At 45.8% G+C, this 13389-nt stretch overlaps 1 protein-coding gene across 1 annotated transcript in view; it reads left to right on the plus strand.

The window, feature by feature from the left end:
- Positions 1-13389, plus strand: part of ALDH1L2 (aldehyde dehydrogenase 1 family member L2) — a 101381-nt gene that overhangs the window by 68199 nt on the left and 19793 nt on the right. The window contains exons 19-20 of the mRNA XM_073620283.1: positions 1149-1247; positions 7819-7984. Of these exons, the coding sequence (XP_073476384.1) occupies positions 1149-1247; positions 7819-7984 (265 nt within the window). The remainder of the gene's footprint in view (positions 1-1148; positions 1248-7818; positions 7985-13389) is intronic.

Below are 13389 nucleotides of genomic sequence, written 5' to 3' on the forward strand. Positions count from 1 at the left end.
GGCTCTGTGTCATCAGCCAACAGCAGGCTTTAGCTGCTGTCAGCTGATTCTGGGTCACAGGAGTGCAGTGCACTTGTGAGCCAAAGGAGAAGTATGGCCAAAAGAGCTTTGGTCTTACTTCTCTTTTAATGAAGTGTTTTAACTCCCATCAGCAATATCTGTTGGTCCTGCTAGTATGCCCTTTTCTGCAGCATTTTCTTTGGAGAGCTGACAATGGTACAAAAGTGTTTCTTCATTTGCAGCAGCATTGTCGCCTTCCCCTTGCAACACCTTCACAGAAGTCAGCTGCATGACATAGACATATTGGTGTTCACATCACACACAGTCCTGCAATGAGAGCTAGCTCTAGCAGGAAGGAGTATGCCTCCTCCTAGTGACCTGTGCACCTACAAGTGCTCACCCAGCTGCCCTGTAGTAAGACATACAAAGCAGAGGCTGGGCGGTCACATGAAAACATTAAAAGAGGAACAAAAAGTATCTGCTAAATATTTAAAAAGTACATGGATAGCGATCTTGGTCTATTCACAAGCATGTATTTCAATGCACTACATATATAGTTATACTTTATGTTGGAGCTAAAGCTGAAATGCAGTGGTGGCTGGTGCTCCATCCTCAGACTCCTCTGTGTCCTGGGCTTCCCATGGAGACAGTGGTGGTGGCTTTCCCCCTCAGACTCCTCCCTGTCCCAGGCTTCCAATGCATCTCCTCGGCCGAACATCTTCTCCTCCTTCCTCTTCATAGGCCAATAGGATGGCTTCTCCTTTCGGCCAATCAGGAAACGGGTCTCACTACCTGCTTCCTGATTGGCCGGGAGGGGAATCGGTGTGATAACAGCGAATATTTATTCGCTATTGTTACACAATTGAGTGGGATCAGGGCGCAGTGCTCTGTGCCCCAAGCCCACTCTTTCTTGAAGCCTATTAGAGCCTCTGGCTTTAATCACATGCTTAAAAAAAAAAACACACCTCCCCCCATTGGAATCCATGTGTCCAGCGCCCTGCATGTAGATTAGGGGGCCGGATGCATGGATGGGGGAGCGGCGCTTAAATGCAAGAGAAATACAAATAACAGAAAAAATATCCTTCCATATCAATTGCATAAACAATGTTTAGCCTTTAATATTTAGCATTTTACTCTTGTATTTTTAGGGTATGGGAGCTGTGTTTTTCAACAAAGGTGAAAACTGCATTGCAGCAGGCAGACTGTTTGTTGAAGAATCTATACATGATGAATTTGTAAAACGTGTGGTAAGTCAGTCGCATGTCCTAAGGTCCTACAGTATGTAAAGTTTACTAAACTCAGTGACATCTGCATTCTCATACAGTATATGCAGTACTTTATTCAACAAACATGCATATACTTGAACCGCCATAATAATGAATTGCATAAAACGTTGATTTAAACCTACCTGGTCTCATTTACAAAAGTAACCAAAATATTGTAAGGGGCATCGGTAAGTAGAGTTTAGTGATCATTAGCAACCAGTGAAGCTGCAGTGAGCCTCAGTAATAACTGAAGGGTTATATAGGTATCACTAGGTGATTGGACACTGGCACACCCTAACCAGGAAGTTCAACCCCCTATATAATCCCTCCCCTCACAGGGATACCTCAGTTTTTACGCCAGTGTCTTAGGTGATGGACCTGTAAAGATGTCCTGTGCTGAGCTCCAAAGGGAATATCCTATATCCTATACTGGGGCAAGCCAAGCGAACCGGATCCATTTCAAAGTGTCCTTTCTAGGCCGAATTGGATGGTACCCGGGCCTCGTGTCCGAAGAAACGAGGTTTTACCTGTAACGCTTCCTCTTTTTAGAGAGCTGGACCCCGTATATCAGAAAATTGGTTTTCTATCCTTATTTCTGGCTGGGTGCTTTACAGGCCCAGAACTGTGGATCCCCCTATCCGTAGGGGGCCCCAGTCTCTGAAGGTTTTTTCAAACAAAGCCCACCGTGAGAGGTGAAGATTGGGTCTGTATAACAGAACCCTGCAGCTGGATAAGGTAAGGGAGATTCCACAGAATTTTTTAATTCTATTAGGTTTTCTCCTTTAAGGTAAATGCATGCTATGCCTATCGTCGCCACCGGGGGCTGCCAAGAGCACATACCTTCTCATGCTGATGTCTGTCTCAGTGTTCTCACACTGCACAAGCTCCTCCGGCCGGCTCCAGGTAGGATGGGATGGGGGGCTCTCCTCAGGCATATTCCCCCCAGACTAGGGGGAGGCCGCAGGTGGTCTGTGAGGCGGTTGTACACCGCACTATCGCCGCCGCCGCTGCCATTGCCACGTGCAGGCCCCATCACTACCAGCCTCTCTCCAGGGCTGGTGCAAGGATTTTTGACACCCTAGGTGAAACCTAATTTTGCCGCCCCCATTGGCTCCACCCCCTTTGCCCTACCCATGTGACAGGAGGCGGCGCCATACAGGAAGCATCGGCTTTGCTTCCTCTAGCACTGGCTCCAGTGCTGCGATGTGCCTCTAATTACAGTACTGGTCAGACGGAGCAGCTGCCTGGGACTGAATTAGTTACATGCTGCAGCCTGCAGAGCATGCAGATGTGGAGGGAAACCAGTGGCCAGGCGCCCCTAGGCAGCAGTGCGCCCTAGGCGGCTGCCTAGTTTGCCTAGTGGTAGCACCGGCCCTGCCTCTCTCCTTCCTCCCCCTCCCCCAGCCTTTCCTCCATGCTGTCCCGGAGGGTCGGCTTGCGCGGGAAGCGCACGTTTTTTCAAAAAGCGAAGGGGGGGGCGGTAGAGGGGGGGGCGGGGCGTCAGCACAGCGTCCAGCGTGCTCAGACGCCCACATTTGCCGGCTGCAGGCCGCAAAGAAAGGTGGGACACAGGCATTCTCCTAGGCAGCATTTACTAAGGTAACACCAGACTGGGCATTTGGTAGCAAGGCTTTTGCCAGACTACATCGCTCAGCAGTCAGTGTTCATTTTGTGATACCTCCATCTTGTTGCTTTGCACTATGGGTAGAAGAGGTTCAAATACCCCAAGAACCAGAGGCTCTAGGGGATCTCATTCAGGTTCTGAGGACCCCCTTTCTGCAGTATCCTCCCCCCCTAAGGGGCCAGGGACGGCTAGCCAGGGAGAGCCGTTGGTCAGGGACTACACCTGCTTTTGGCACTTCAGCCCCTGTATACATTACACAGGAGATTTTTTCCTCAGCCATTAATGGTTTAGAGGAAAGATTAATGGCCATGATTACATCTTCACTCAGTGGAAGAAAACGCACTAGGCCTTCCTCTGTTTCCCAAGACCCTCAGGCAGAGAAGCTCTGGGATAAAGGAGAAGAATCCCTTTCAGAGGATCAGGATGGGACGGATGATTACTCTTTGGAGGAATCAGGTGGAGAGGGACCCTCTTCGGCTTCCCAAGAGGAGAAAGTCTTAGTACAGATCCTTACTGGATTGGTCCTCTCCACATTTAAGTTGCCCATATCTGAATCAGTTAAAGAACCCTCTTCTTCTTTAGGGTCACTGAAACCTCCTCAAACAGCACATGCTTTTCCTGTTCATAATTTACTTGAAAAGTTCCTTTATTCTGAGTGGGATCACCCAGATAAACGTTTTTTCGCGCCGAAAAAGTTTTCAACACTTTATCCTATGGAAGAAAAGTTTATTAAAATGTGGAGAATACCGGCCATTGATGCGGCCATTTCCTCCATAAATAATAGTCTGACTTGTCCTGTGGACAATGCTCAGATGCTCAGGGATCCTGTGGATAAAAAGATGGAATCCCTATTGAAGGATGTTTTCTCCTTAGCAGGTTCAGTGGCTCAACCTGCAGTAGAAGCGATTGGAGTCTGTCAGTACTTAAGAGACCATGTTAAGCAGGTCATCAAAGTTTTACCTGAACAGCAGGCCCAGGGGTTGGCTAACCTTCCAGCGGCCTTATGTTATGTTGTTGACGCCATCAGAGATTCTATCATGCAAACCTCTCGTCTTTCACTGGGGTTGGTGCATATACGTAGAATCCTATGGTTAAAAAATTGGTCAGCCGAAGCACCATGTAAGAAGCTGCTGGCTGGGTTTCCATTTCATGGTGCAAGGTTGTTTGGAGAAGACTTGGATAACTATATCAAGAGAATCTCTTGTGGGAAAAGCACTCTCTTACCTGTTAAGAAGAAGAGTAAGCGTCCCTCTTTCAAACTGACTCTTTCCCCAGCGCCAGGGGCTTCAGCCTCCAGGCAGTCTCGACGGCCTCCTCCATCTGGGTCAAGAAACAAGAGTCAACCCCAGAGACAAAAGAAGTCCTGGGGGAAGAAGCCTACTAGGCAAGACACTAAGGCCTCCTTATGAAGGGGCGCCCCCGCTCGCTCGAGTGGGGGGAAGACTGCTACAGTTCTCAAGGCTCTGGCAGGAGGACTTCCAGGACAAATGGGTAATCTCCACGGTAACCTTAGGGTACAAGCTGGAGTTTCAAGAATTTCCCTCTCCTCGTTTCCTCAGATCAAGTGTCCCCAGAGATCCAGAGAAAAAGCAGTCGCTCCTTCTAGCGTTGGAGTGACTTTTGTCGCAGGAGGTCATTATGGTGGTTCCCGCGAAGGATCAAGGATTGGGCTTCTATTCCAACCTTTTTACGGTCCAAAAACCAAATGGGGATGTCAGACCCATTCTGGATTTAAGGGATCTGAACCGATTCCTAAGGATTCAGTCCTTCCGCATGGAATCAATTCGGACAGTAGTCTCCATCCTGCAGGGAGGAGAATTTCTGGCATCGATAGACATCAGAGATGCATATCTGCATGTGCCCATTTTTCCTGCTCATCAGAAGTTTCTACGCTTCGAGATAGGAGGGCGCCATTTCCAGTTTGTGGCTCTGCCTTTTGGGATAGCCACTGCACCTCGAGTGTTCCCAAAGATCTTGGCTCCTCCTCTGGCCAGATTAAGGGCTCAGGGTATAGCTGTCATAGCATACCTAGACGACCTGCTCTTGATAGACCAGTCGGTAGCCTCCTTGAACGGGAACTTGAGGACCACAGTCAAGTATCTGGAACACCTAGGTTGGATCCTCAACCTAGAAAAATCTTTCCTAAAACCAGTAAGAAGACTGGAGTATTTGGGTCTGATCATATATACAAGCCAGGAGAAAATATTTCTACCTCAGGCAAAGATCACTGCTTTAAGGGAGCTGATTCTGGCAGTCAGGACCAAAAAGGGTCCTTCTGTCCGCCTTTGTATGAGGCTGCTAGGAAAGATAGTGTCTTCATTCGAAGCAGTTCCCTATGCTCAGTTTAAATCAAGACTGCTGCAACACAGTATTCTGTCAGCCTGTAACAAGAAGGTTCAGGCATTAGACTTTCCGATGCACCTGTCTCATGCGGTGCGTCAGAGCCCCAATTGGTGGCTAATACCCGAAAACCTGCAGAAGGGGAAATCCTTTCTACCGGTTACCTGGACGGTGGTAACAACAGATGCCAGTCCGTCGGGTTGAGGAGCAGTTCTGGAACAGTCTGCGGTCCAAGGGGTATGGTCCAAAACCGAGAGGACCTTACCCATCAACATTCTGGAGATCCGTGCGGTATATCTAGCCCTAAGGGCCTGGACTATCAGGCTACAGGGTTGCCCGGTCAGGATCCAGTCCGACAATGCCACAGCAGTGGCTTATGTCAATCATCAGGGAGGCACCAGGAGCCGAGATGCTCAAAAAGAGGTGAACCAGATCTTAGTCTGGGCAGAGAAGCATGTGCCATGCATATCGGCAGTTTTCATTCCAGGGATAGAGAACTGGCAGGCGGACTATTTAAGTCGCCAGCAGTTACTTCCAGGGGAATGGTCTCTGCATCCCGACGTCTTTTGGGCCATATGCCAAAGATGGGGGGTTCCAGATGTAGATCTCTTTGCATCCCGATCCAACAAAAAGATAGACAGATTTGTGGCAAGGACGAAAGATCCTCTTGCATGCGGGACAGATGCGTTGGTGATTCCGTGGCATCGGTTCTCACTGATTTATGCATTTCCGCCTATTATGCTACTGCCACGACTCCTTCGCAGGATCAGGCAGGAAAGGAAGTCAGTACTTCTGGTGGCCCCCGCTTGGCCCAGAAGGACTTGGTATGCGGAAATAGTAAGGATGACGGTGGGTTCCCCGTGCACCCTACCGGTACGCCCAGACCTGTTATCTCAAGGTCCAGTGTTCCATCCTGCCTTACAAATGCTAAATTTGACGGTTTGGCTATTGAAACCCACGTTCTGAAGAGTCGTGGGCTTTTAGGTCCTGTGATATCTACCTTGATCAATGCAAGGAAGCCAGCTTCCAGAATGATTTATCATAGAGTCTGGAAAGCTTATGTATCCTGGTGTGAATCCAGGGGTTGGCATCCCAGAAAATATGTGATAGGTAGAATTCTTGATTTTCTACAATTGGGATTAGAGATGAAGCTTATCAGTATTATTTCAATGGCCACTTGCTTCGCATTCTTTGGTCCAAAACTTTATGCAGGGGGTGACGCATCTTAATCCTCCGGTTAAGGCACCCCTAAACCCCTGGGACTTGAACTTGGTTCTGTCTGTGTTACAGAAACAGCCTTTTGAACCAATACGTCAGATTCCTTTGGTCCTGTTGACAAGAAAGTTAATTTTTCTGGTAGCCATTTCTTCTGCTAGAAGAGTATCAGAATTAGCAGCTCTTTCCTGTAAAGAGCCTTATTTGATTGTACACAAGGAGTGGTATTGCGCCCTCATCCTAGTTTTTTACCGAAGGTGGTTTCAGATTTTCATCTAAACCAAGACATTGTTCTGCCTTCCTTTTTTCCAGATCCCTGTTCTCCGGAAGAAAGATCACTACATTCTTTGGATGTAGTAAGAGCAGTCAAGGTCTATCCGGAAGCAACTGCTCAAATTCGCAAAACGGATGTTTTGTTCGTGCTGCCAGAGGGTCCCAGTAGAGGACAGGCAGTGTCAAAAACTACCATTTCTAAATGGATTCGACAATTGATTATTCAAGCTTACGGTTTGAAACAGAAGATTCCTCCGTTTCAGACCAAGGCACATTCCACAAGGGCTATTGGTGCTTCTTGGGCAGTGCATCACCGGGCCTCTATGGCTCAAATCTGCAAGGCCGCAACCTGGTCTTCAGTCCATACATTCACCAGATTCTATCAGGTGGATGTGAGAAGGCATGAGGATATTGCCTTTGGGCGTAGTGTGCTGCAGGCAGCGGTACAGGGTCCTCAGGTCTGATTGCACCCTACTTGGTTGTGGTTCCCCCCCCCTCAGATAGCATTGCTCTGGGACATCCCATCAGTTATTACTGAGGCTCTGTGTTCCGTGATGTTCGAGAAAGAAAATAGGATTTTTTATAACAGCTTACCTGTAAAATCCTTTTCTTTCAATGGACATTATGGGACACAGAGGTCCCGCCCCTCTTCTAATACACTTATATTGCTTTGCTACAAAACTGAGGTATCCCTGTGAGGGGAGGGATTATATAGGGGGTTGAACTTCCTGGTTAGGGTGTGCCAGTGTCCAATCACCTAGTGATACCTATATAACCCATCAGTTATTACTGAGGCTCTGTGTCCTGTGATGTCCATCAAAAGAAAAGGATTTTACAGGTAAGCTGTTATAAAAAATCCTATTTTTCACTGATCTGGCAAATCTGATTGGTCACTGTGGGTTGTAGTGCTGTGCATGCCATCTTTGCCAGTGGCACTATTTTACTTTAACTAATGTCATAGCTATAATCCTTATGTACATTTTTAACCCAGGAGGGATTATTTACCAAGTTTATCTTATAAGTAAATTATCAAGGCCACTTAAAACCAAGTATAAGTAAAAGGGTATGGAATATATTACCAAACGTATGGTATTTGTGTAGGTAGAAGAAATTAAAAAGATGAAGATCGGTGACCCTCTGGACAGATCTACAGATCATGGTCCACAGAACCACAAGGCCCATCTGGACAAACTGCTCGAGTACTGTGAAACTGGAATGAAGGAAGGAGCCATCTTGGTCTATGGAGCCAGACAAGTGCCTCGTCCAGGTACTAACAGAGAAGTCATTGAAGGAATTCTAGATGATGCTGAAAACAATCATTAAGGTGTATCTCTAGCCAAAATCTTTGTCTTCTATTTAGGAACACAGCAATGTAGTAAATTCATAGACTTTTGGGTTATGCTGTTGCCTTCAAGAGGTTGGGACACTAGCAAACCAGCATTAGGCCAGTCCTTTTATCACCCTGCCTGCAATAATCATTCCTCATTTTTTGCTATTGTCTAGGAGGTTAAGCACCTTTTCTTCAGCTCAAGATACTCTGTGCACTGTAGATATTTTTTCTCTGACTTCAAAAATGCTGCTTGAGTTTGTTTCTAAACAGCAGCAACTGCTCTGGAATCCTTACTGAGACTCCACTGGACTGGAAGACTTCGGGGCTAGTCTGTAATTTGACTTTTGGGCACTGGGCTCTGCATTGTGGAATGTTTACAGACTACTGTGCATTGTGTTAGGTAGCCGCATGTATGCCGATTGAGGCTGGGTCTAATAGGGAGGTGACTAATTTACTTCCTTCCTGGCAGGATCCCTTAAATTCCTGGGGAGGAGCCTAGCTTGATGGTAGTTACTAACTATGGGAAGAGGGAGAGATTTATCCTTCTTGCTTCCCTTTGGAGGGGTTCCCTGTTGCTTGGCACAGAGGTACACCATCGTTCTCAGAGACTTGTGGCATTTATCTGAGTGGAGGATTCTGTGTATAGAGGAGTGAGATAATGCTTGGAGGCTGTATTACTTATTGAAGACACCTTAATTGCATCAATGGAACTGTAACTGTTGCAATAAAGATGCGTTGAACTGAGCCTCTGGCTTCTTCATGTGTCAGAAGTGGATTTCAGTAACCTTGCTGCTGAGTGTTGGGAAAGTGCCCTGCTATGTGAGTTAGCCAGATTATCCACCAGCAACTCCCACTTGGTGAAGAGAATCTCTGTGTAACCAATGGTAATGCAAGCCTGGTCTAGATAGGGGCCAGTGGTGGATAGGTAAAAGAGAGGAACTATACTGGAACCATACAAGGCTTCAGGACTGGAGCATCTGATATCCTCGGTACAGACATCTGCATTTGTCATTAGAGACCAGGAGTTTCGTGTGGGCTTGCCTCACAGTTCTTACCAGTGTTAATTTCGCTAATGAAAATATTTTCATCTACTAAATTACCACTAATCTAGTCAACTAAAATACAACTAAAACTAAAACAATTCAGAATACTAAAATACAACTAAAAGACTAAAATAAAACTAAATTTAAAATGGCATTTTAGTCAAGACTATGACTAAAATGAAATGAAAATTAGATTTAACACTGAACTACCACATACGAGATATGTCTAAAAAGTTTGGTGAATGGTATCAGAAAACAAACAAAACAGAAGATACAAACAAATTTCCTTTATTGGCCTTCAAAATTATCACCATCCTTCACAACACACTTTTGGCAACATTCATAAATCTTCTGGAAACTGTCAGTAAAGGCCTCTTTAGGAATCGGTCGCAGAACCGCTGTCACACATTCTTGGATTTCCTTAAGGATGATGCCATCATTGTCGAAGAAGGCGGTCAACATTGTCTTGACCTTGGACTTTTTCAGGCAACACTTTTTGAGTCGGGTGGAGGATGGTGAATGCCATTTTATCGATTGCTGCTTGGATTCTGAATCGAACTGGTAGCACCAGGTCTCATCCCCTGTGAAAATGGTTCACAGAAAGAATGTATCCTGGTCACACATGGTAATGAAATCTCCAGAGGTTTCCATCTGTTGTGTTTTCTGTTCATCTGTCAGCTTGTGCGGCACAAACCGAGAACAGATCTTCCGCTTACCCAAATCTTCACGGATGATGATGCACACCGTGTCCTTGCTAATGCCCAATTCCTCCGCCATCAATCGTAAAGTCAGTTGCCGACCTCGTGCCATCATTTGACGCACTTGCTCAAACATGTCTAGGGTTCTGCTTGATGACGGCCGACCCGAACATGGGTCATCCTGAGTCATTTCCTTCCCATTGCAAAAGTGTTTGAACCAGTCATAAACACATTTTCTGCTCACTGCTACCCTCCTGTACACTTGCACCAACATTTCATGCATCTCAGTTTTCCCCAATTTGTAGCAGAACTTGTTGCTCTATTGCAATGTGTCCCTATCTCTCACACTGACTACGTTTGACTGCCCACAGCAGGTTAACCCTGATGGTCACGTGTACTCCACTTTAGGTGGCGCTTCCTAATGTGTCTTTGGATAGCCATGTGCATGTGTGCACTCCTGGCCCATGTTGCCGTTGAGATATCGGACCATTCAGATTTTAGTAGACTAAAATATTACTAAAACTAAAACAATTCAGATGACGAAAATGGCATTTTAGTCAAAAGACTATGACTAAAACTAAATCGACATTTGATGTCAAAATCAACACTGGTTCATACGCCATTTTAAAAATTCCTATCCCACCATCTTACAGTGGTAATGGTTAAGGGTGAAGAAACTGGGTGTTGACACCATATGCTACAGTAGGTGGAGTGTTGTGCTTGTGAGCTCCACACTCTCACACAATTCAGCTTGTCTAGAGGAACCCACTTCCTGGCTGCTGTTTCTGCTTTTGAAGCACTTCATGGATCAACTACTCTCTGTGCTGTCCACCTACAGTGAATTTGTCACCTCCAGCGGCCAGTGACCCTTTTCAACATCAGATGCTTGGGTTTATTAGTAAGCAAAACCTTGCCTCACTTTGGGGCTAGTTGTTTTTTGCTTTGCTGTGCATAATGCAAAAGACATACAGAGGGTAGCCCCACTGCAACAATATCAGCCTATACTTCTCTATTGTTGCTAGGGGTGGCTTCTTAGTATGTCCAGAAGGGATCTAAACCTGTAACCCAGATCCTATACATACATAGGGCTGTCCTCATTGAAGTCTTGAAGTCTTATATTGCTTGGCAGCAAAAGGCTGAGACCAGCTATATGTCCACAAGACCTTTAAGGTTGAATATAGTTTTTATTAATTTTTAAAGATACAAAAATAACATAAGTGAAATATCAATTGAAAAAGGGAGAGAGTACAGAATGAAAAAAATGGGGGGGGGGGGGAGCGGTTCAATATGTAAAACATTGTATCATACATATATATGAATGTTTAGAACAGTTCTCTACAACATAAGACCCAACCATGCGGTTCCATCTGTCTTAGGGCACCGCCTGGAATATACAATTTATGTTTGAACTGTCGGGTGGGGGGGGTATGGGGAAGGGAAGAAAAAAAGGGGAAAGGGGGGGCTCCGCAATAAGAGATTAATAACATTTTAGTTACTGATAGATTAAGCCATATAGGAGTGTCAAATAATTTTCATTAATAATTAATAACTCTTTCTGTCTCCACCTTAAATATATATGGGGCCCAATCCTCAAGTAGAAACTCTGTTGAGGAGGAGGTCCGATGAGGAATGGTGAAGCCATAGCTACCATAGTTGTTTGTGTTTATCCCAGGTGTCTCCCAGCTTTGCCTGTATCTCCTCCATAAGAATAGTGTCATTAAGGGTGTCTATCCATTTGTAATAGAGGGGATGGTTTCGGTTTTCCAATACTGGGAAATGATATGATGGGCTACGGACAAGAAGATCCTGAGGAGGCTTTACTTGTGAGAGCTGGTAGACCCTGGTAGTATGGATAAGAGGGCCATCTTGGGGGAGGGTACTAGAGATACACCATATAAGTCATTAATACCAAATACCTTGTCCCAGAAAGGGTGAACTCGGTCGCATTCCCACCAGATGTGAATATAGGAACCTTTTCCTCTGTGACAGCGCCAGCACATATTGGACGTATCTGGGTACATCTTGTTCACCGTGACTGCATCCCTATACCACCGTGATAATAGTTTGTAGTTTTTCTCTTGTGAGAACCCAGAAATGGACAATTTGTGTGTGAGTGTGAATGAGGTGAACCATTGTTCCGGGGTTATCTCCAATCTCAAATCCCTAGACCATTTTTGTGTAAAATTAGGCAGTGAGTTATATGCATGGGATTGTATGCCTTTGTAAATCAGAGACAGGGGGTGTTTGGGGGTCTGAGAGAGACCACACATATCCTCAAATGTCGTGAGTGGTCTGTGGACTTGTCCTGAGAGATTTGAGGCTGAAATGACAAGTCAGAATCTAGGATTACACCTAGTACCCTGGCGTGAGGGGAGGGACTGATGGTTGCATTGTTGATTTTGATGGAAAAGTCATGGAGGGGGGCACGGGCGGGGGGGAATATTAATAGCTCAGTTTTAGAGAGATTTAGTTTAAGGAAGTGGTGTGACATCCATGCTGATATGTCAGTTAGTAAGTTAGTAATGCGAGAGGAGACTGAAGGAGTGAGGTGAGGAGTAGACAGATAGATTTGGGTGTCATCAGCGTATAAGTGGTATTGGAAGCCATGGGCAGTTATTAGGTGACCAAGGGAGGAGGTGTAGATAGAGAAGAGAAGGGGTCCAAGAACCGAGCCTTGGGGGACCCCCACAGAAAGGGGCAATGGAGAGGAGGAGACAGAGTTGTAGGTGACACTGAAGGAGCGCTGTGATAAATAGCCAGAGAACCAGGATAGAGCAGAATCTCGGAGGCCAAGGGAATGTAGTTTATTGAGAAGGAGCGGGTGGTCAACAGTATCAAAGGCCACAGAGAGGTCAAGTAGTAGGAGTATGGAGTACTGGCTGTTGGTTTTAGCAGTTAGTAAATCGTTAGTGAGTTTTAGTAAGGTAGTTTCCGTGGAGTGCTGCGAGCGAAAGCCAGACTGTAAGGGGTCAAGAAGGTTATTTTCATTGAGGTAGGAGCTAAGACAGTTGTAGACTAAGCGTTCTAGAAGTTTAGAGGTGAATGGGAGTAGTGAGATGGGTCTTAAGCTGTTCAGGTCGGTAGGGTCCAGTGAGGGCTTTTTAAGAATGGGAGTGATCTGTGCATGTTTTAGAGGGGAGGGGAAAATGCCACTAGAAAGGGAGAGATTGCTGCCTAGGATGTATAACCCTGGCTAAATGCCTCCCACATTTATTTGCTTGGGAATAATGGATGTGACGTCCTTTGTTACAAGCGGTTAGTGATCTATCTGTGAAGATTTGTAGAAAATCTCTGTGTGCATGGCTCCCCCTTACTCATTTCGTCATTGACGTCATCTGAGCAGGCGCCATATTGCTACTCCACACGTCTTTTAAGGCAAGCGGCCGTACAGGACCCACCCCTTCCTCATGATATAGAGGACGTATTATACTATAATAGCAGGCTAAAAAAGATATTCAGATGGTATATAACCAGAGGCCAACCCTAAGGTAGAGATGGGGGTAAGATAAAGTGCAAACTACACCCATTACTATTAAGTTAACCCTGCACCGCCGCTAGCCCGTATACATAGGAAACAGTACATATATGATTGGCATAAAAA

This window comes from Aquarana catesbeiana, linkage group LG03, assembly GCF_042186555.1.
Source record: "Aquarana catesbeiana isolate 2022-GZ linkage group LG03, ASM4218655v1, whole genome shotgun sequence".
NCBI lineage: Eukaryota > Metazoa > Chordata > Amphibia > Anura > Ranidae > Aquarana > Aquarana catesbeiana.